This window comes from Lepidochelys kempii, chromosome 2 (assembly GCF_965140265.1).
Source record: "Lepidochelys kempii isolate rLepKem1 chromosome 2, rLepKem1.hap2, whole genome shotgun sequence".
Lineage (NCBI taxonomy): Eukaryota > Metazoa > Chordata > Testudines > Cheloniidae > Lepidochelys > Lepidochelys kempii.
The window spans coordinates 182,558,234-182,579,416 of NC_133257.1; the positions used below are offsets into that span (position 1 = coordinate 182,558,234).

At 39.0% G+C, this 21,183-nt stretch overlaps 1 protein-coding gene across 16 annotated transcripts in view; it reads right to left on the minus strand.

Moving 5' to 3' along the window:
• BBS9 (Bardet-Biedl syndrome 9) overlaps positions 1 to 21,183 on the minus strand; it is a 439,570-nt gene that overhangs the window by 282,253 nt on the left and 136,134 nt on the right. Inside the window, exon 20 of one of the 16 annotated variants that reach the window (XM_073332925.1) lies at positions 6,077 to 6,103. The exons of 14 other annotated variants lie outside the window; for them this stretch is intronic. In XM_073332925.1, the coding sequence (XP_073189026.1) occupies positions 6,092 to 6,103 (12 nt within the window). In that variant the 3' untranslated portion in view covers positions 6,077 to 6,091. Of the gene's footprint in view, positions 1 to 6,076; positions 6,104 to 6,134; positions 7,577 to 21,183 lie in introns of those variants that run through there. One more of the 16 variants, XM_073332922.1, reaches the window with a different exon arrangement.

A 21,183-nucleotide genomic window follows, 5' to 3' on the forward strand; every position in this document is an offset into this window, starting at 1 on the left:
CTTCTGAAAATAAAACTACTAAATTCCACATTTAAGTCCTTTAAGCACTCAGATTGGAAAACGTTGGCCTTATATCTTTCATTTTGAATATCCCTTTTTAATTTGATAAACGTGCCATATTAAAAAAAAAAGTAACATACACATGTAAAACAACCTCTCATTCTTCCCCAAAACATAACAGTGAATGCTCACAAATCAGTATAGACTTAATTTTTACATAAGCTGATGCCAGACTTTAATCTTTTTAAAATTTACTAAATTTCACTGACCATATTATGCAAGATATAAGTTTTAGTCCCATTTGCTATATTACTAACTAAAACCTGATGAGGCTTGCTTGGGACAGAGAGAGGCAGACCCTCAGCTCGTTTAAATGGTCATAGCTCTATTGACTTCAATGGAGCTCTATTACAATTTACTCCACCTGAGGATCTGAAATGACCCAAACATGCCATGTCTCAAACTAAACATAACTTCCTTCTGGCATTCCCACCCACAAATATGCATCTGTGTTAAAACAAGGGGTGGATATCTTCTGATGAAAAGTAAATTTATTTGCATTGGCCCAGAACTTCATGAGAAAGGGGGAAATAAACAACAGATGCAAAGGAACAGAAACATGGCAAGCTTATTTCAGCAAGCTTCTGGGCACAATGAGAAAAAACTTTCACCCTGAGTCCTGTCATGGTGTTTCACACTGGCCCTGGTTCCAGGACACACGACATACTTCTCAATTTTTACTAATACCTGCTAAAATTATGTCTTGGCCTCTTTGCTTGGAAAGAAAATGACTCTATACTTTATACTACATAATCTATATAATCTCTTAAAGAGTCTTCATGGAGAAAGTTTTCCATGGAACATTTCTCTTGCAAAGAACTCTGAGGCAAAAATTGCCTCTTCACAGATTTCTTTGCTGAACTCAAAAAGCAGACCAAATGCAATCAAGGGTCAACAAAACACAAAAAACATATACGGATTGAAGAAATGGCCTCAATGATTACAGCTACCCAAACCCGAAAACAGTGCCAGTAAAAAAGGCGAACATGACAAAAATATTAATCAGAGAAACTACTGGCTTCAAAGGTTGAACTACCAACCTAAAATGGGAGAGACAAGCAGTTTTTCTGTAAACACACAGCTGGGAATTTGTTCCTATTTCTTTTGCCTAATAAAACAATTTAACAAAACATATGTAAGTTAATTCAGTCAGCGAAGACAATTTCCCAGAAAAACAAACCCAAACACTAAGGGCAAAATGTTCCTCTGGTCCATGAATGAATCAGAGCTGGAGGAGAACAGCATATGAATGAGGTGCAGTAGTTTTCTCTGCATGTTCCATTCCTGTTCCAAATAGGAAATTCTGCCTGCACTGAAAGTATAAGTATAAAACCCCACTCAACATGTAAGAATAGCAGAGAAGGGCAAAACAAGATTTTGAGCCTCTAAAGGCAAACTGGACATTCAGCCAACAATTAGAGGAATGATTACAGATAGCAGAGATTGGGTACTGAACTGGAATAGTGGTGGGGAGCTTAATCATATTGCAAATCTAACTAAGGAGAGCTCAAAGGAATGGAAGAGGAAGGGAGGAACCAACATGAATGGGGGGAAGCTATAGATATGCAGTTGGAAGGATGAGGAAGGGAGAAGACAGAGGAACAAATTAATGTGTATGAGGCACAGAGGAGACTGAAGCTGAATTGGAAAGAGAATATGATCCTGTACAAGGAATTGCAGAGCTGCTCCATTCCAGCGAGTGGTGGGGAATTGGGGTCAGACTAGTACTACTGCTGATAGGGTGTGGTGGCTTCACTTCATCTAATGTCTGAATGAACCTCCAAAAGAGGCCCTGTTTGCTTGTTCCCTTAAGATGTGAGCATTCATGACTACAACACACAGATAGTGAGTGGGTTTTGGCAGGACATCTACCTTCCTTGAAAGCACACCTTATTACCTGGAGGTAATGCAGATTTGCAGCAAACAAGAGATTCCACCACTATGGATTCATAGTGGCATCCCAGAAGAGTGGTGAGCAAGATGTGTGGCTGCACACCTTTTACACATTTTGGGTACTTCTACACAGTAGAATTCTTGATAAAAATGTGGCCTCCACAGGAAGAAATATATCTAAACTGTGACGCACATCACCACAATCAGCTAAAACATTTGTCATGCTCAGTAAAAGATAGTGCTCAATAAAGCAAAAGAGAATGCAAAAATAATACACTACAGTATATGCTGGGTAATATTGTCAAGATCCACTTCAAGCTGTACATTGTGGTTTATAATGACTACATATATTTCTGCACAACAAACTAAAATAGATGTGAAATTGAGATGAAACACAAAACTGTAGTCTTCACATTAAAAAAAATGGAAAAATAATTGTTCACAGACATTTTAATAAATTGTATACCTAATGACTACAACCAAAGAAATATCCAGACATTTCAAAGAAGAGTAGATAAAAAAAGAGTTATTCACCTACACTGTAGTCTGCTTTATATTTGTTTCTATAATGCAGATAGTAAAAACAATTTGTGAGAGCTTCACATAATCTTTAAAAGTGAAAAGAATCGTAATAAGAAGATAGTATATATTCAAGCTAGAACGTCTTTTTTTAAAGTGAAGTAGTTTTTTCAGTTTATTTAAAGAACAATTTATGCATTTATTAGAACATAATGTGTTCATTAAAGGGGGGAAAGTAAACAAAAATAGAAGATTACATGCAAAAAGCTTAGCTCAGTTTTTCTCTAAATTCCAAAATCCAATTAAAATTAGAACTGAGACCAGGACTACTGTTTTCTTTAAAATAACAAATATTCTAATTAACTAGCAAATATTTAACCCATGGCTAAAACTCTGCTCTTTAAAGAAAGACTAAATAATGAGGGGTAATTAAGGTAGCGAGGGCAAAAGGTTACTTATTTAGGATATTTCTACGGTAAGGTGTTTAAATTATAGGTTTTATTTAAAACGTATGGGCCAATGCACAAGAAAAAAATGCAATTTTAATGGAATGCAGAACAAATTAACATTTAAACATTATAATACAACTCAATTGTATAATGGGATTTTGCTAAGTGTCACAGACCAGAAAATAAAAGTAATACTCCAAGGTATGCTTGTTAACCTCTTCAAGCTAAACATATTATAGGCCTACTGACAGCTGTAAATAGACATATTGTAACATGAAAGACTCTGAATTCAAAGGTACCTAACAAGTTTAAAAAAAAAAAGGTGTGCAAAAAGCGTAGCTGAACAAGATAAAAATATGTTGTTGATATCAAATTACCTTCAGACTTTTGTAAGGAGTTTCACAAAAGATTTCTCCCATTCCTCTGATTTTCATGGCCCGTCTCTTCATCAATCCCCCTCTATCTAACCACATGCTACAGCAACTTAGACTGGAGAGGACTACCTTCAAAGCCTATATGCACCACCTTCTAGATTGGTTAAAAGGCTTTCTGCAAAACACATGAAGTACTCTCTCTCCCTGATAGAGTCTGCCTCCACACCACAGTCAAATCCAGTTGACCTAAGGCCCTGATCCAGCAAAGCACTTAAGTAAGTGCTTAACTTAAAGAAGTTTCACTAGTTCCGAAATTGCACCACAATGAATTACCAGGGGAAAAAAAATAATTAATTATGGGCTCAAAGAAGCCATGTTAACAGGAATTTATTGCACATTGAGAGAAGAGAATACATCCGGAGTACCCGAAGGCTTATATGGTCGTTTAATCATTTATTGATGACTTATTAGTAAAACTCAGGTCTAAGTAATTCAGTGCAATTAAGAAAAGGTTGTAAGAATTATTCAGTACTAAACCATACAATAAATGTATTGCAAAGCAACATTATTCAGTGCTGAATTATGCATTATTGCATCTTGAATACAGTGTAGCATTCTTGCAAGTGCATCAAGAAATCTCATTATCCTTCATCACGTTTCAGAATGTCTAACTGCAAGTACATTTATTTTTAAAGGTTTATTTTTCACTCAAAAATAAGAAGAGAAAAAATATTTTATTCCACAAAAACTTTACTATAGCAATTATACAAAGATAATGGGATATACTGTTTGGTTTGTTTTCTTATTCCTCAGCCCCCAACATCAGAGAATTGCACTCACTGTTGAAGCACTAACAACCTTATTTTAAAAAAAATGCTGTCTAAAATTGTCCACAGTGGGATAATTAAAAGCTTCCCAGTGTGGAATTACTAACAATATGAAAGTTACTTGTCAAGCACACCTAAAATATGAGTTAGGTCTGTTAGACTATGCCAATTGGCAAAAATAAATTGAGAATAAGCTCCCCCCCCCTTTTTTTTTTGGTCAGTTTACAGATTGCTGTTTGCAAAATGCTGTTTACAGATTTAACATTTTAGCAGTTTACAGATTTAACTGACATTTAATTTTTATTAAAAAATCTAAATTGGGAAAATGACCACACAAGTTAAGTTCTTCCTCAGAGAAGTAGTGGTGAGACCAGGAGTTTGAGCTGAGAGTGTGCTGATTTTAAGGAATGCAGAACCAGAGGAAGACAAAAAATGTTATAAATGTAGAGCAAAATCTGCTATTTAAAACTGTTTTTCTTGTAGTTCATAATAGGTAAGTGTTGGGTTATTAATTCCTACGGAGAGTTCTCTTGAGATGTTTTTCTTCAAGGATCCATAGTCCCGGATTATGTTGCATCTGGGGAGTGGCATCAAGAAAAATTCATTGTTCATAATTAACTAGAAGCAAAATCTATTAGGGTACCCATAATGAGTGCTATAATCATGATTTTATATACCATGTAGCTAGAGCACTGGATAGGGAATCAGGAAATCTGGGTTCTATTTTCTGGTCTGCTGGGTGACCTGGGGCAAGTCATGTCATATCTCCTTGCCTCAGTTTCCCCTTCTGTAAAGTGTTGAAATGATACTACATACACCCCTCGCTACAGAATCAGCTTTTCTACTGCAGTGAATGTGAGTTTAAAATGTTTTTAATACTTTGGCAGCCTGTTAGTGGCCCATCTACACTTTCCATCCATGCTGCTTTAGCAGACCACGCAGCTGTCTCCTTAGAATAGAAAGCAGCTCATCTTCCAGCATCAAAATGCCTGTTATTATGGTGTTCTCCCCTCTGCATGGAGTCATGCGAAAATAAGTATCAAACAATGAGATTTGCTTCAGATTCTTGACACAAAACAGATATTGGGAGTAAATTTAGACTCCCTCATCTCCAACTTATCAAGCTTTGGCAAGATGCCAGATTATGCAACATCTATTCATTTACTGTTAATTTTCTTTTCACCTACCACCAACTATTGAACAGAATACATCACAGAAAGTCAAAACTGATGGGTTTCAATGTTTTTCTTTGCTACTGTATCACAAGGGCCTCTCCACCGCTCCCTCAAAATCCCTTTGCATGCTAGCATAAAAAGAATTACCATGGAGCAGTGGCTGTTCTCCATGGCTGGGACCATTGAAGACTGATCCCACTGTCTGAGATTTTCCATGACCATTCTGCCCGGCTTGGCCAACGTGCAGCAACAATTTTCTGATTCCATTCTCATAAAAGACATGGATGTGCCCATTAAATTAAATATCTGTTTGCAATAAACCTTAGAAAAAAACCTGAGTAATTCTCAATTCTGGGGGAAAAAATAAAGACTAAAAACTCTGCATATATTATTATGGGCTAGTCAATATCATAATTTGGATGCTTGCTAAGTACAGGAAAAGCTTTGTTATCCAGCATTTGGGGGAATAGTGGGTGCTGGTTAGTCAAAAATTCCGATTAACTAAGAATTATACTTACCAATTGAGGGAGGCAGTTTGGGTACGGGAGGGGGCTCAGGACCGGGGGTTGGGGCGTGAGAGGGGGTGTGGGGCAGGGGCGCGGGATCCGGGCAGTGCTCCCCACAAGTGGCGACATGTCTCTGCTGCTACTAGGCAGGGGCGCAGACAGGCAGCTCTGTGCACTGCCTCTGCCCGCAGGCATTGTCCCCCGCAGCTTTCATTGGCTACAGTTCCCAGCCAATGGGAGCTGAGGAGCCAGAATTTGGGGCAGGGGCAGCGCTTGGTGCCCCCGTGGTCAATCCTCCACCTAGGAACAGCAGGGATAAATTGATGTTATTTAATTTTAAAACCCTTCGTGCTATGGAATCCAGTTACCTGAGAGACCATCTCCAACCTTATAGCCTGTCAAAGGAGTTAATGGTGGCTAGGAGATTTGTAAACTGTTGCTCAGTGAAGCATCTCTGCCTTTGAAATTTCCTTTCTTCAGCATCCAACAGAACCCAGGTTTAGTGAGCTTCAGGAAATGAGCAAATGCCCCTTTATTTTGTTCAACATTTGATTGAGTGTTTTGGTCTGCTCTTTATTTTATTTTTCATTATTGTATGCGTTACTTTGTTTACTTGCTTTGTTCTGGTTCTGCTGCGCTGTTCTGCATTTTGTATCAGAAAGACCTTCCCACTACTTGCTAGTCAGAGTTACTGAGGCTGCAGTTTCAGTGTATCCATCCCTCTTGAGGTAGCATTAGTAACTTATGTAAACATTTTTTGCAACTGAAGCACTTAGTTGATATGGTAATAGAACTAGTACTGTCACAATTACTAGAATGAGTACATAAAAGACACAAAAATCTCCAACACAAGCATAAAGAGAGCTATTACCATTTCAGGCCAAAACACCCGAAAGGCTCTTTCAATAGGAGTTATCCTAAAACGTTTAGGGGAAATTAGTTGAGATGGCATTCTGAATATATTGATATACATTCTCTGGACCAAATTATTTTCTCATTTACATTGCCATAAATCTAAAGTAACTCCTTTGTAGTCACTCCAGAATTACTTATTCTTGTGTAACAGAGTAAAATTTGTGTTTCTATGTCAAATACTGCTGCAGCTAACTTCTTTGGTAGCATTCATTCATTTTTTGTGATACTGGATATATTAAAACATGAGTCACAAAAAAAGGGTGGGGAAACAATGAACCAATAAAATGAAGAAATCATTTCAGAGAATGGGAAAAAACACTAAATGCATAATGATTCATACATAATACTGCATGAACGGTTGTCTAAAGAAACACAAAGCAATGAAGATTTTTAAATGTCAGCATATTCCACAAAGCTAAATGAATAAAATGATAAAACTTAACACTTCCTGAAAATTAACAAGGGAAATACAATTAATCTAGCCCTGTTCCAGGCTACTAACAGACAAAGGGACAATGAAAATTTCATGGTGACATAACTGGGTCCCTGAACTACAGATTAAACATAGCCATATCTCAAGAGGTTGGAATTAAAACAGACAAAAGTGAATCTTTGACTGGAAGAGTCAGAATCCTACTTATGTGTTAAAAATCTTCCTCAAAGTACTCTACTACAATATACAGATCAAATTGTCATTGAAATATAATCTTCCACTGTGCCACCATTTAGAATTATTACTAACTTATTGAAAACAGATGTCAAGAATTCCTTGAGGCACTTGATTATAAAACTTCTGAGGCTGTTATCATCATAGAATAAATCATAACTGATCCTTGAAGGATGAGTCTGGTTAATAACCTAGAAAAGCAATACAAAGACAGACATTTATTGGACAAGGCTGAACAAAGTGTTGATCTTGAAATATGTAAACTGGAAGAAATTGGGTAAGACTTTAGACCGAAGCCCAGAGACCTTTAATTAATGATGTAATCAAGAAGCACACACTAGAATGAGGAGGAAAAAAACATTTTAGATGAGTAACTGACAGATTAACATGGAATTTTGAAACTGGCTTTGGGAGGATTTAGGAGGACTCCACAGCACCACTTCACGAAAACACAACAGTCACAAGAGGAAAAAAGTCACTCATTCTACAAGATGCAGTGCCTTCTGCCAGGGATAACTTCTAAAACACCACAAAGGCACAAAAAAACAGTGGTTCCAAAAGATGCTTCATTAATTGATGAATTTATATTTTGTTAATTGACTATGATAAACATAGAATATCCTCACTAGTTCAGTAAAAAAGAAAAAAAGGATTGTGAAAGTACAGCTGGAGAACATATACCACCACAAGACAGGTGTAGAAGCTCCCTCAAACAACACAGGGAGGGATACACGGAGATTAAATTCTGCCAGGTTACAGACATTTTCCATTTGAAGATGCACAGTTTCTGTCTATTCCTTCCAAGTATTTCTGAGGAGTTGGAGCACCTAGTCCTTGTAAACATCAGCTCACCAAGTCCATTCCAGCAGAGATAAAGAGCCAGGTTTAGAATACAGACAATGTTCTAATTGTACGATGATCAGATGTAGTAAGATTGTAGCCTGGAGTGACTGACAAAATTATTTCATTTGTAGTGATCATTCAGATTTTCCTATCAAGCAAGGGACTGTGGAGGCTACACAATACTGACATCTCCCTGTATCACAGAGATTAAATGAAGGAAATCATGCGCAAAAGTCTCATTTTAAAGAAAGAAAAAATCCATTGCAGTTACGGTACTTCCTGGACTTTGAGCAGAGAACACTGTAATATTTTGTTTGGAGATGACAGAGTTCTTTCATCCCCACTTCGCAATTGAAAGATTACTTATGGATACCGCCATTCTAGTTAGTCTGTTATTGAGATTGGTTTCCTTAAAAAGGTAGTCACTAAAACGGATTAACTGTATGCAGCTCAACTCCATCTTTTGGCTTCCTGAAATAGGAAGTAAGATGAGCTATCGTATCTGTTGATGGAAATATCATGGCCTGTATGTCTAAGTGAAAGTGCACCCGGTGTTCTTGAGACTGGTTCTTCCAAGTCAGTTATGTCTGAGATAAACAGCAACTGAGTTCTTATGTGAATAAGGTACTGAGGATATATGTATGCCCAGTGATACTAACAAACACTTCACTTGAAGTAAAAAGTTGCCACATGGATACTGCTTGCCAAATTCCTGAAGGCTGAAGCTAATGCAAACTTACATCCCTTTGTTACTCTGTGCAGTGAATTGCTGGAACAATTAATATATTAGAGCTGAGACTGTGCAGTTGGTATAGAATACCAAAACTTTCTGCCTTCCCTTGCTGGCAGTAACAGCTTTTTCCTCTGATTTTGACACAATAAAAGGAGCATTGAATGTTTCCTGTCAATAATTTAAACTTCAGCAGTGTCCTAAACTTGGCACTCTATATGCTAATCTTCATCGAGAAATGCATCCAATGAAGTGAGCTGAAGCTCACAAAACCTTATGCTCAAATATATTTGTTAGTCTCTAAGGTGACACAAGTTCTCCTTTTCTTTTTGCGGATACAGACTAACACGGCTGCTACTCTGAAACCTCTCTTGTCATGGACTCTGACGCCCCATTCCTGGGAGCTACTGTTATAGGAACTGCAGATTAGTTCCTTTTTCACTCCATCAAATGTAGACAGGATTTAGCTCTCCCAATCTCTGCAGTGATCCCTATTCCTATTGGTCTAAGGCTTTGGTACAGGATTTGACCTTAAAAGTGGTTACCATTATATGGTGCCTCAGCACATCTATGCATTGGTTCGACAGTGCTTCAATCCACACAGGGTTAGCGATGCAAAACAACTGTAACCAGGGCCTTGAGGCTTTAACATTTTGTGCCATCAAAACACAGGTACATTTCACACAGAATACCTTGCTTTTCAGTGGTTGTACATGTTCCTCATAACAAAATACTTGTTTGCTCCAGTATTGTTCATCAGTTGAAGATAGTGCATTGTAAGCTGAAGAATGTTGTGTGAAGGTTTTGTCTGTCACTGGAGCAAGTAATTGCTACTGGAATAAAATACAGAATTCTTGTGCCAGCCATCTTAATATATACTTCTCAAGAGTGACCAGCATCTTTTGGATGCCTTTGGAATATCTCTTGAAGCAACTGGGGTGGGGGGGAACTCTGATAACATCCTAATGAAGCCATACTTAAAGCTAAATAGATCCTATGCAAAAAGAAATATAATCCTATTCTGAATGCAGTAAAACATAGTACTTTAATTATTTTTAAATACCCACTAAGCTACTTTTAGTGGCTATTAAAATACTATATCTAGCAGAAAAAGCAATAAAACAAAAGAAGCTATATATAACTCCTCAAAAAAACTGCATATTTAGTTAAACCAACGATTTATGTGTTAGGTGTAGATCTCAGTGATATTATCAGGGGAAAATGACTATTACACCAACGGGTGTGACAGATAGCCTTTGAGTCATGCATGGTGAACTCTAATGCTTTTGCTTTGAGGTAAAAGTCCTTATTAATCAAACTATGAATCATTCCAACAATGGCATGTTTCTGGGGCCATGTGTGTCAAAAGTATGAATCTAGAGAGACTACTCGATCATCTATGACTGGTTCTGAGGTCTTTATCAGTCAATTAATAGACAAGGAAAGGAGTTAAGTGGCTTGGGCAAAGAATTATGGACCTTACTGCCATTCTAAATTTATTTTAATGAATAAATGTAATGACTTTTCTAACCACCTCCATAACTTTTGTTCAGTGTCCTATGCATTGAAGGTCTAAAAAATAATCACAGCACATTTATCATTGAAGCTTATTTAATTCTATACTCTTCCAGTAATAACTATTTTAAAGCACTTCAGAAGTTGGATAATAATCCAGGGTTCAAAGTTCTTGTTTTTTTAAAGACAGACAGATTAACTACATTTGTTTAAAATACTGTAGGTGACACATACTTATTTGACATCTCGCCAGCACCACCATTCACTGCCCTTCTAAGAGACTAAGATTTAGATATAGGCACATAAGGATCTTCCTGAACGAAATCAATGCTAGTGAAGCAAGCCAGGTGAGAGGAAAGATCATTAAAAGAAAGAAGCTCCTGATTCACACCTGTAACATCTTTTGTGTCAGCTGATCATGGAGTTGAGTTAGCAGCAGTTTTCAAAGTAGTAAATTACTGGCTTTAATCTCTGGATGTATGATGCTGAGAAAGGGATGTTTGAGAAAACAGATTTAGAAACTGAGTTAGAAATGGTGACCAAAACAAAGGTGAGACAGATGTCCATATGTAGCAAACTACAAAGTCCATTTTGTTTTGTGAGCACCATTTTATTGTAAGATTGTGCTGTGCCTATACTTTTGCCTTTTAACCTCCATTTTATATGGAAACCTCCCAGGCCATTAATATAGAGGGACGCCCATTCAAATGGAAGCACCCTCCCTAAGACAATGAGCTAACTGTCCCCACGCTGAGGAACCAGTTCAACTAAGTCAGCTTGTAACCAAGCAATGGATCACCTGACAAGCAACATGAAGTCACTGAGGAGAGTAACCTGACAGCGTGGGACTGGAACCCTCTAAAAGGGCAGCTCTCTTCCCAGCAATCTTAGAAAGTGGAGCAGAAACAGGACCAGAAGCAAACAAGGTTGATCAGGAGCTGAGAATCCTGAACCCCCTGAAAACCGACTGACCAAATCCAAAGGGCTCTTGGTATGGTGAGGAAAGTGAGCCAGTATTTGTGTGCAAGTTTTGTTGTTTTTTATGGATCTGTGTATATCTCTTGTGCTGTCTCAGAGTAAAGGGTGTGTATGTGTTTATAAGTTTCTTTGAGGAGACTCTGTGTTGCTTGCTTTCACTGTCACATAGTCCATGGAGAGGGAAATAGTAAACCAGCAGGTCCACAGTTTTAGAGGAACTCTGGGAGTGGGCAACAGGTACTGGGAGGCTTGTGAGAGCTAACACCAGTTTCAGAGCCTTGGAAACTGGTCTCCACTACCAAGAGGGAGTGTCACACACAGGATCCGCACCTGGAGTGCGTATCTAGACATAGAGAGCCAGACAGATAGTGCCTAAACTCTGCCCAGCCGCAGCAAGCCAAGAGCACATGGGACAAGATCTGAGTCCAGTACAGCAGCTTGGTAAGTGTAATAAAAATGTAATAAAAGGCAAAAGGAAAATTCCATGAATGTTTATGATTCTTGTATTCTCAAGATTCTCAGTCATTTGTCAGAGAATTGATAGTTTACATGCCTAAGCTATAATAGGAACTCTCATTCTGAAGTCAAGTGTCATGAAAACTAAACAGAAAAATAATGATGTAGCTAGGGAACAAACAAGCTATTTTTACAATTTTGCCTTCCCCTACACACTGTTATTTATCATCCTAGATCATATAAGGCCAGTGGAAAATGGAGCATAAATCAAGGAAAGGGAGTGTGTGTAAATTTGGCATAAAGCTCCTCTTTCTACTCCCCTAATCTGGAAGCTGCTGTCTACCCCCATTATGGTAGTCGTTTAGTGCCTGGAATGTAAAACCAATAACAATAGCGAAATCCTAGTGGACTTCATGGAATCTCTGGCACTTCTTCCTTTTCAGGGTAAAAACTCTGGCTGAGGTAGGGATTTGATTTATTCATTTTAAGGTTGATTTGTTTGAGGGTATTTATTTATCTGAGGGTATAAACATTTATTTATTTATTGCACTGGTTTGGGGAGAACAGGGTATCATTGTTGTGAGTGGAAAGGCCTTCTTGAAGAAGAAAGTTCTACAACATATCCTAAAATCTATGGATTGGTCTAATCTCCTCTGGAAATTTATTCCATAGCCAGATCCCCTTTACCAAGAATGCTTTATCCCCAGCTCTTACATGCTTTGTCCTGAGTTCTGTGACTTGTATTGACCCTGAGAAATACAAGTGTCTCAACTATTTGCTGAGGATGGTAGTCAGGGAGGTCTTCAAGATCGAATGAGGATTTCTTGAGGATTGGGTGAACTACTGCATTTTTCAAGGAGTTTGGAAGGCATGCTTCTCAGATAAAGGCATTGACTATTTCAATTAGTAGTGGGTACCAGGATGCATTTCCTAGGTTGTGGTTTTAAGAGCTTCTTGAGCTTCAGCATGCATGATTGGGCCAAATCCGGTCAGGGGCAGTACAGTGGTGTGACGCTATATGATTGAATACCACTGATATTACCACTCTTATACAATTGCAACAAATCTTATATAAATTATGTCATGTAAGGTATCAGTGGAAAAGTTATGATTTGCTAAGTACGATTATCCTGTTTACATGCATCTATCATCTTTGTATCTGAAGTTAGGAATATTGGTATGTACTGGTATCTTATATATGTGTTGTATTCCTGAATAACACCCCACAGATAGAATTTACATTAAGGCCAGACAGCTATGTATTGATGGCCCAATGACACTTAGCTCTCACAATAAGCCAATAGAAGAAACTCGTTCTGCCCAGATAGCTCTTCCTGCAGACCCCTCAGACTCAAGGGGTTAACAACCGTCCCCTATGGTTCAGTAAACCATGTAAGGACATGTGATTGCTCATGTGAACCTGGACTCCATCTTGGGCCAGTAATTTTCCAGGCACCTGGGCTGTGAGCTTTGTTTGAGACAGTAAAATTCCAGCACATGGTAAAGTATATAAAAAGATACTTGAGACATCTCCATTTTGTCTCATTGCTCTGGATTGGATTTCTAACAAGGAAGCTTTGGTTAAGGACTGATGACCCCCAATATGTTTGAGTAATTCCAAAGAAACTCTTGTAAGATAGCACTTTATTATATCACTGCTATGATCTATGAACTTTGAAAAATCGCTTGTATGTACAGTAGAACCTCAGAATTACAAACACCTTGGGAATGGAGGTTGTTCATAACTATGAATAAAACGTTATGGTTGTTCTCTCAAAAGTTTACAACTGAACATTGACTTAATACAACTTTGAAATTTTATTATGCAGAAGAAAAATGCTGCTTTTAACCATCTTAATTTAAATGAAACAAGGACAGAAACAGTTTCCTTACCTTGTCAAGTCTCTTTTTTTTAAACTTTCCCTTTATTTTTTTAGTCATTTACTTTTAACACAATACTGCATTTGTTTTTTGGGGGACAGGGTGGGATATCTCTGCTGCTGCCTGATTGTGTACTTCTGGTTCCAATGAGGTGTGTGGCTGACTGGTCAGTTCGTAAATCTGGTGTTCATAACTCTGAAGTTCTACTGAATATGATCATTAACCATTTTTAACTCTCTTCTTTTCTTTTATTATTAAACCGTTAGTTTTTAGTTACTAAAGGATTGGCATCAGCATGATTACTGGGTAAGATGTGAGTTATATATTGACCTGGACAAGTGGCTGATCACTTAGGATTAGAAGGACCTTATATTTAATAAAAATGGTTTTCAGTAACCAATCATAGAGTCTAGTGTCTGGTTGGTGAGCCAAGGGCTGCAATGGCCAGGGAAACTGTGGTGAGACAAAAGTTCACTTTTGTTACTGGCTTGGTATAATCTAATGATAGAATAACCATCATTTTGGGTTTCAGAGTAGCAGCCATGTTAGTCTGTATTCACAAAAAGAACAGGAGTACTTGTGGCACCTTAGAGACTAACAAATTTATTTGAGCATAAGCTTTTGCGAGCTACAGCTCACTTCATCGGATGCATTCAGTGAGTCTGCCCCATTTCTCAGTGATCTCTCCTGAAGTTTCAGAGGAACAGCCGTGTTAGTCTGTATTCGCAAAAAGAAAAGGAGGACTTGTGGCACCTTAGAGACTAACCAATTTATTTGAGCATGAGCTTTCGTGAGCTACAGCTCACTTCATCAGATGTTTACCGTGGAAACTGCAGCAGACTTTATATACACACAGAAATCATGAAACAATACCTCCTCCCACCCCACTGTCCTGCTGGTAATAGCTTATCTAAAGTGATCAACAGGTGGGCCATTTCCAGCACAAATCCAGGTTTTCTCACCCTCCACCCCCCCACACAAATTCACTCTCCTGCTGGTGCTAGCCCATCCAAAGTGACAACTCTTTACATAATCAAGTCGGGCTATTTCCTGCATAGATCAAGGTTTTCTCACATCCCCCCCACCCCCATACACACACAAACTCACTCTCCTGCTGGTAATAGCTCATCTAAACTGACCATTCTCCAGGTTTAAATCCAAGTTAAACCAGAACATCTGGGGGGGGGGGGTAGGAAAAAACAAGAGGAAACAGGCTACCTTGCATAATGACTTAGCCACTCCCAGTCTCTATTTAAGCCTAAATTAATAGTATCCAATTTGCAAATGAATTCCAATTCAGCAGTTTCTCGCTGGAGTCTGGATTTGAAGTTTTTTTGTTTTAAGATAGCGACCTTCATGTCTGTGATTGCGTGACCAGAGAGATTGAAGTGTTCTCCGACTGGTTTATGAATGTTATAATTCTTGACATCTGATTTGTGTCCATTTATTCTTTTACGTAGAGACTGTCCAGTTTGACCAATGTACATGGCAGAGGGGCATTGCTGGCACATGATGGCATAGATCACATTGGTGGATGTGCAGGTGAACGAGCCTCTGATAGTGTGGCTGATGTTATTAGGCCCTGTGATGGTGTCCCCTGAATAGATATGTGGGCACAATTGGCAACGGGCTTTGTTGCAAGGATAAGTTCCTGGGTTAGTGGTTCTGTTGTGTGGTATGTGGTTGTTGGTGAGTATTTGCTTCAGGTTGCGGGGCTGTCTGTAGGCAAGGACTGGCCTGTCTCCCAAGACTTGTGAGAGTGTTGGGTCATCCTTTAGGATAGGTTGTAGATCCTTAATAATGCGTTGGAGGGGTTTTAGTTGGGGGCTGAAGGTGACGGCTAGTGGCGTTCTGTTATTTTCTTTGTTAGGCCTGTCCTGTAGTAGGTAACTTCTGGGAACTCTTCTGGCTCTATCAATCTGTTTCTTTACTTCTGTAGGTGGGTATTGTAGTTGTAAGAAAGCTTGACAGAGATCTTGTAGGTGTTTGTCTCTGTCTGAGGGGTTGGAGCAAATGCGGTTGTATCGCAGAGCTTGGCTGTAGACGATGGATCGTGTGGTGTGGTCAGGGTGAAAGCTGGAGGCATGCAGGTAGGAATAGCGGTCAGTAGGTTTACGGTATAGGGTGGTGTTTATGTGGCCATTGTTTATTAGCACTGTAGTGTCCAGGAAGTGGATCTCTTGTGTGGACTGGACCAGGCTGAGGTTGGTGGTGGGATGGAAATTGTTGAAATCATGGTGGAATTCCTCAAGGGCTTCTTTTCCATGGGTCCAGATGATGAAGATGTCATCAATATAGCGCAAGTAGAGTAGGGGCTTTAGGGGACGAGAGCTGAGGAAGCGTTGTTCTAAATCAGCCATAAAAATGTTGGCATACTGTGGGGCCATGCGGGTACCCATAGCAGTGCCGCTGATCTGAAGGTATACATTGTCCCCAAATGTGAAATAGTTATACATTTCATATACATTTGGGGACAATGTATACCTTCAGATCAGCGGCACTGCTATGGGTACCCGCATGGCCCCACAGTATGCCAACATTTTTATGGCTGATTTAGAACAACGCTTCCTCAGCTCTCGTCCCCTAAAGCCCCTACTCTACTTGCGCTATATTGATGACATCTTCATCATCTGGACCCATGGAAAAGAAGCCCTTGAGGAATTCCACCATGATTTCAACAATTTCCATCCCACCACCAACCTCAGCCTGGTCCAGTCCACACAAGAGATCCACTTCCTGGACACTACAGTGCTAATAAACAATGGCCACATAAACACCACCCTATACCGTAAACCTACTGACCGCTATTCCTACCTGCATGCCTCCAGCTTTCACCCTGACCACACCACACGATCCATCGTCTACAGCCAAGCTCTGCGATACAACCGCATTTGCTCCAACCCCTCAGACAGAGACAAACACCTACAAGATCTCTGTCAAGCTTTCTTACAACTACAATACCCACCTACAGAAGTAAAGAAACAGATTGATAGAGCCAGAAGAGTTCCCAGAAGTTACCTACTACAGGACAGGCCTAACAAAGAAAATAACAGAACGCCACTAGCCGTCACCTTCAGCCCCCAACTAAAACCCCTCCAACGCATTATTAAGGATCTACAACCTATCCTAAAGGATGACCCAACACTCTCACAAGTCTTGGGAGACAGGCCAGTCCTTGCCTACAGACAGCCCCGCAACCTGAAGCAAATACTCACCAACAACCACATACCACACAACAGAACCACTAACCCAGGAACTTATCCTTGCAACAAAGCCCGTTGCCAATTGTGCCCACATATCTATTCAGGGGACACCATCACAGGGCCTAATAACATCAGCCACACTATCAGAGGCTCGTTCACCTGCACATCCACCAATGTGATCTATGCCATCATGTGCCAGCAATGCCCCTCTGCCATGTACATTGGTCAAACTGGACAGTCTCTACGTAAAAGAATAAATGGACACAAATCAGATGTCAAGAATTATAACATTCATAAACCAGTCGGAGAACACTTCAATCTCTCTGGTCACGCAATCACAGACATGAAGGTCGCTATCTTAAAACAAAAAAACTTCAAATCCAGACTCCAGCGAGAAACTGCTGAATTGGAATTCATTTGCAAATTGGATACTATTAATTTAGGCTTAAATAGAGACTGGGAGTGGCTAAGTCATTATGCAAGGTAGCCTGTTTCCTCTTGTTTTTTCCTACCCCCCCCCCCCCAGATGTTCTGGTTTAACTTGGATTTAAACCTGGAGAATGGTCAGTTTAGATGAGCTATTACCAGCAGGAGAGTGAGTTTGTGTGTGTATGGGGGTGGGGGGGATGTGAGAAAACCTTGATCTATGCAGGAAATAGCCCGACTTGATTATGTAAAGAGTTGTCACTTTGGATGGGCTAGCACCAGCAGGAGAGTGAATTTGTGTGGGGGGGTGGAGGGTGAGAAAACCTGGATTTGTGCTGGAAATGGCCCACCTGTTGATCACTTTAGATAAGCTATTACCAGCAGGACAGTGGGGTGGGAGGAGGTATTGTTTCATGATTTCTGTGTGTATATAAAGTCTGCTGCAGTTTCCACGGTAAACATCTGATGAAGTGAGCTGTAGCTCACGAAAGCTCATGCTCAAATAAATTGGTTAGTCTCTAAGGTGCCACAAGTCCTCCTTTTCTTTCTCCTGAAGTTGGCATTCTCAGCTGTGACCCACTGAGGCACAGTGACAAGTGAATAATATGCTGTGTACACAGCACTGATACCAGGCACAAACTGCAGCAGCCTGAGGGCTATTCTAACTTATGCCTGTTGCTAATAGCCCCATTGGCTCAAAACAGCAGACAGAGAATAGGCATAATCCCTGTGCCAGCAACAGGTGTCAGGCCCTTGGGAGCCTCTATGCTGGCTCTACATTGCAAGATTGTATAAAATTGTATGTTAGCATAGAATCATAGGACTGGAAGAAACCTCGATAGGTTATCTAGTCCAGTCCCCTGCACTGAGGCAGGACTAAGTATTATCTAGACTATGCCTGACAGGTGTTTTCTTAACTTCTCTTAAACACCTCCAATGAAGGAAATTCCACAGTTTCCCTAGATAACTTTTTCCAGTGCTTTAACTATCCTTACAGTTAGGAAGTTTTTCCTAACATCTAACTTAAATCTCCCTTACTGCAATTTAAGCCCATTACTTCTTGTCCTGTCTTCAGTGGTTAAGGAAAACAATGTATCACCCTCCTCTTTATAACAACCTTTTACATACTTGAAGACTTATGTCTCATTTTAGTCTTACTTTCTCCAAACTAAACAAACCCAGTTTTTTCAACCTTTCCTCATAGGTCATTTTTCTAGACCTTTAATCATTTTTGTTGCTCCCCTCTGGACTTTCTTCAATTTGTCCACATCTTTCCCCAAGTTTGGTGACAGAACCAGAACAATACTCCTTTTGCAGTCTTATCCGTGCTGAGTAGAGTGGAAAAATTTGTTCTTGTGTCTTGCTATCAATACTCCTGCTAATACATCCCAGAATAATTTTTGCTCTTTTTGCAACAGTATTGCATTGTTGACATATTTAGTTTGTGATCCACTATAACCCGCAGATCCTTTTCTAGGTAGTCATGTTGCATTTGTTCAATTTGTATTTGATTATTCCTTCCTAAATTTAGTATTTTGATTTTGTCCTTATTGAATTTAACCCTATTTATTTCCGACCATTTCTCCTATCGGTCAAAATAATTTTGAATGCTAACCCTGTTCTCCAAAGCTTGCAACCCCTCCCAGCTTGATATCATCTGCAAATTTTATAAGCATACTCTCTTTACCATTGTCCAAATCATTTATGAAGATATTGAACAGAACTGGACAGATCCCTGCAGGACCCTACTTGATATGCCCTTCCAGCTTGATTGTGAATCACTGATAACTATTCTCCAAGAAAACTTTTCCAACCAGTTGTGTGCCCACCTTATAATAGGTTCATCTAGGCTATACTTCTCTAGTTGGTTTATGAGGGGGGTCACATGACAATATCTAAAGCCTTACTAAAGTAGAGAGCTATCACATCTACTGCTTGACATGGCAGTTTCATTGTGTTTCACTTTTAAAGAACAACTATGTATACTATTGGCTTTTTAAGAAAACACCTGATATAAAAAGAAAAGGAGTACTTGTGGCACCTTAGAGACTAACAAATTTATTTGAGCATAAGCTTTCGTCACGAAAGCTTATGCTCAAATAAATTTGTTAGTCTCTAAGATGCCACAAGTACTCCTTTTCTTTTTGCGAATACAGACTAACATGGCTGCTACTCTGAAACCTGATAAAAAGCAACTATGATCTAGCTTGCAACTCTAATCAAGTTCATTAATTCCGCACCCCTGAACAGCACTCGTCTCATGCTAAAATATAGAATAAACAGATTTTTAGAAAAGTCTCCAGAAAGAGAAAGCTATGATACAGTGAGCTTTCAAAGTTAGATCTATGGAGCAAAAATAGTCCCTTCTGAGTCCACATGAATAAGTTAATTTTAGAGGCACCACAGGCACACTAAATGTCTGTTATGTTTCTTGAGATTTGAGCAGAATGTGAAATTAATCTGAATTTTTGGACAGAACATACAAAGCTAGGATCTCTTTGAACTCACCTTGTTTAACAAGAACAACTGCAGGGAATTTTCATTCTAGCCTTGTTATATTACAGCTTTTTTTCCATTAGCATACCTAACAAGGAGATTTGTGAACAAGCAAGACTGTTGAAACCTTGTCAAGCAAGTATTTTAATATTTAAAATGCCATGTGGCAATTCTTGTTCATTTCATGACTAAACTTGATATACAATCAGACAAAATTAGTTTCGGATGCAAGTCATTATCAGGATGTCAAACAACATGTTGAGTCTGAAGCTGAATCAGACAACTCTGAAGGTCTGGCATCTTTAACTGAAAAACAATATTCAATTAATTGTTGACAAATATCCAGGTTTATGTACATTTTTCCAGGCGTCCTTTTTGGCTAACAAATTTGCTCAGTTTCTAGGACAGATCCTCAGATGGTTCAAATGACATTGTTCCAGTGAAGTCAATAGAACTACACTGATTTACAACAGGTGAGAATTTGGCTGTCAGTGTTCAAGATAGTTTGCAGCATAATCTCACTGGGACTATTGGGATTATTCAGTGGAGTAAGGCAATACTCAACATGAATAAGAGTATCAAAATCTGGCCACTGGTGTATTCTGCACTGTCCTAAAAAGGCTTAGTGATTTTTATGTATTCTTGCCAGAATGTACTTATGTATGATTAACTTTTGTTTATTTGTAATTTAATTTTATCCCATGCTGAATATAAATTTAAACTCTAGAGAATTGTTCCTTTGAAACAAAGTTGCTATAGGTAAGAGTGGAAACACAGTCTCCATCAGAATTCTATAATGCCTTATCTGTTTAATGCTTTTGCACTTGATTTTTTTAAAAAGGAAATCATGCAAAAAACACTACAGGCCCAATTACTCAGTCCTTACTCAAGTAAAATTCTCCATGATATTAATTGGTACCCCATCACGAGTAAAGACTGCATTTAAATCATGTTTGTCTCAGGAAGTTCAAAGTCAAGATTTCTAGAGACACACACAAACTCTGACCTAGTGCATGTATATTAAAACGGGTGGGGGGACACTTACTACACTACTAAAAAAATACCATGCAAGATCACATAGCATTCAGCAAATAATATGAAGAAACTGACTTTCCCCACATAACCATAGAAGTATTTTGTTAAGTCTGTTGTTCTCAAACAATATGCCACCAACACAACTTGAGTATGCCATGAGATTCAAGTTCAGTGAGAAACACACACAAAAAGAAAAGAACTGTTCTTTCCCATATGTAGTCTAAGCTAGGGAGCA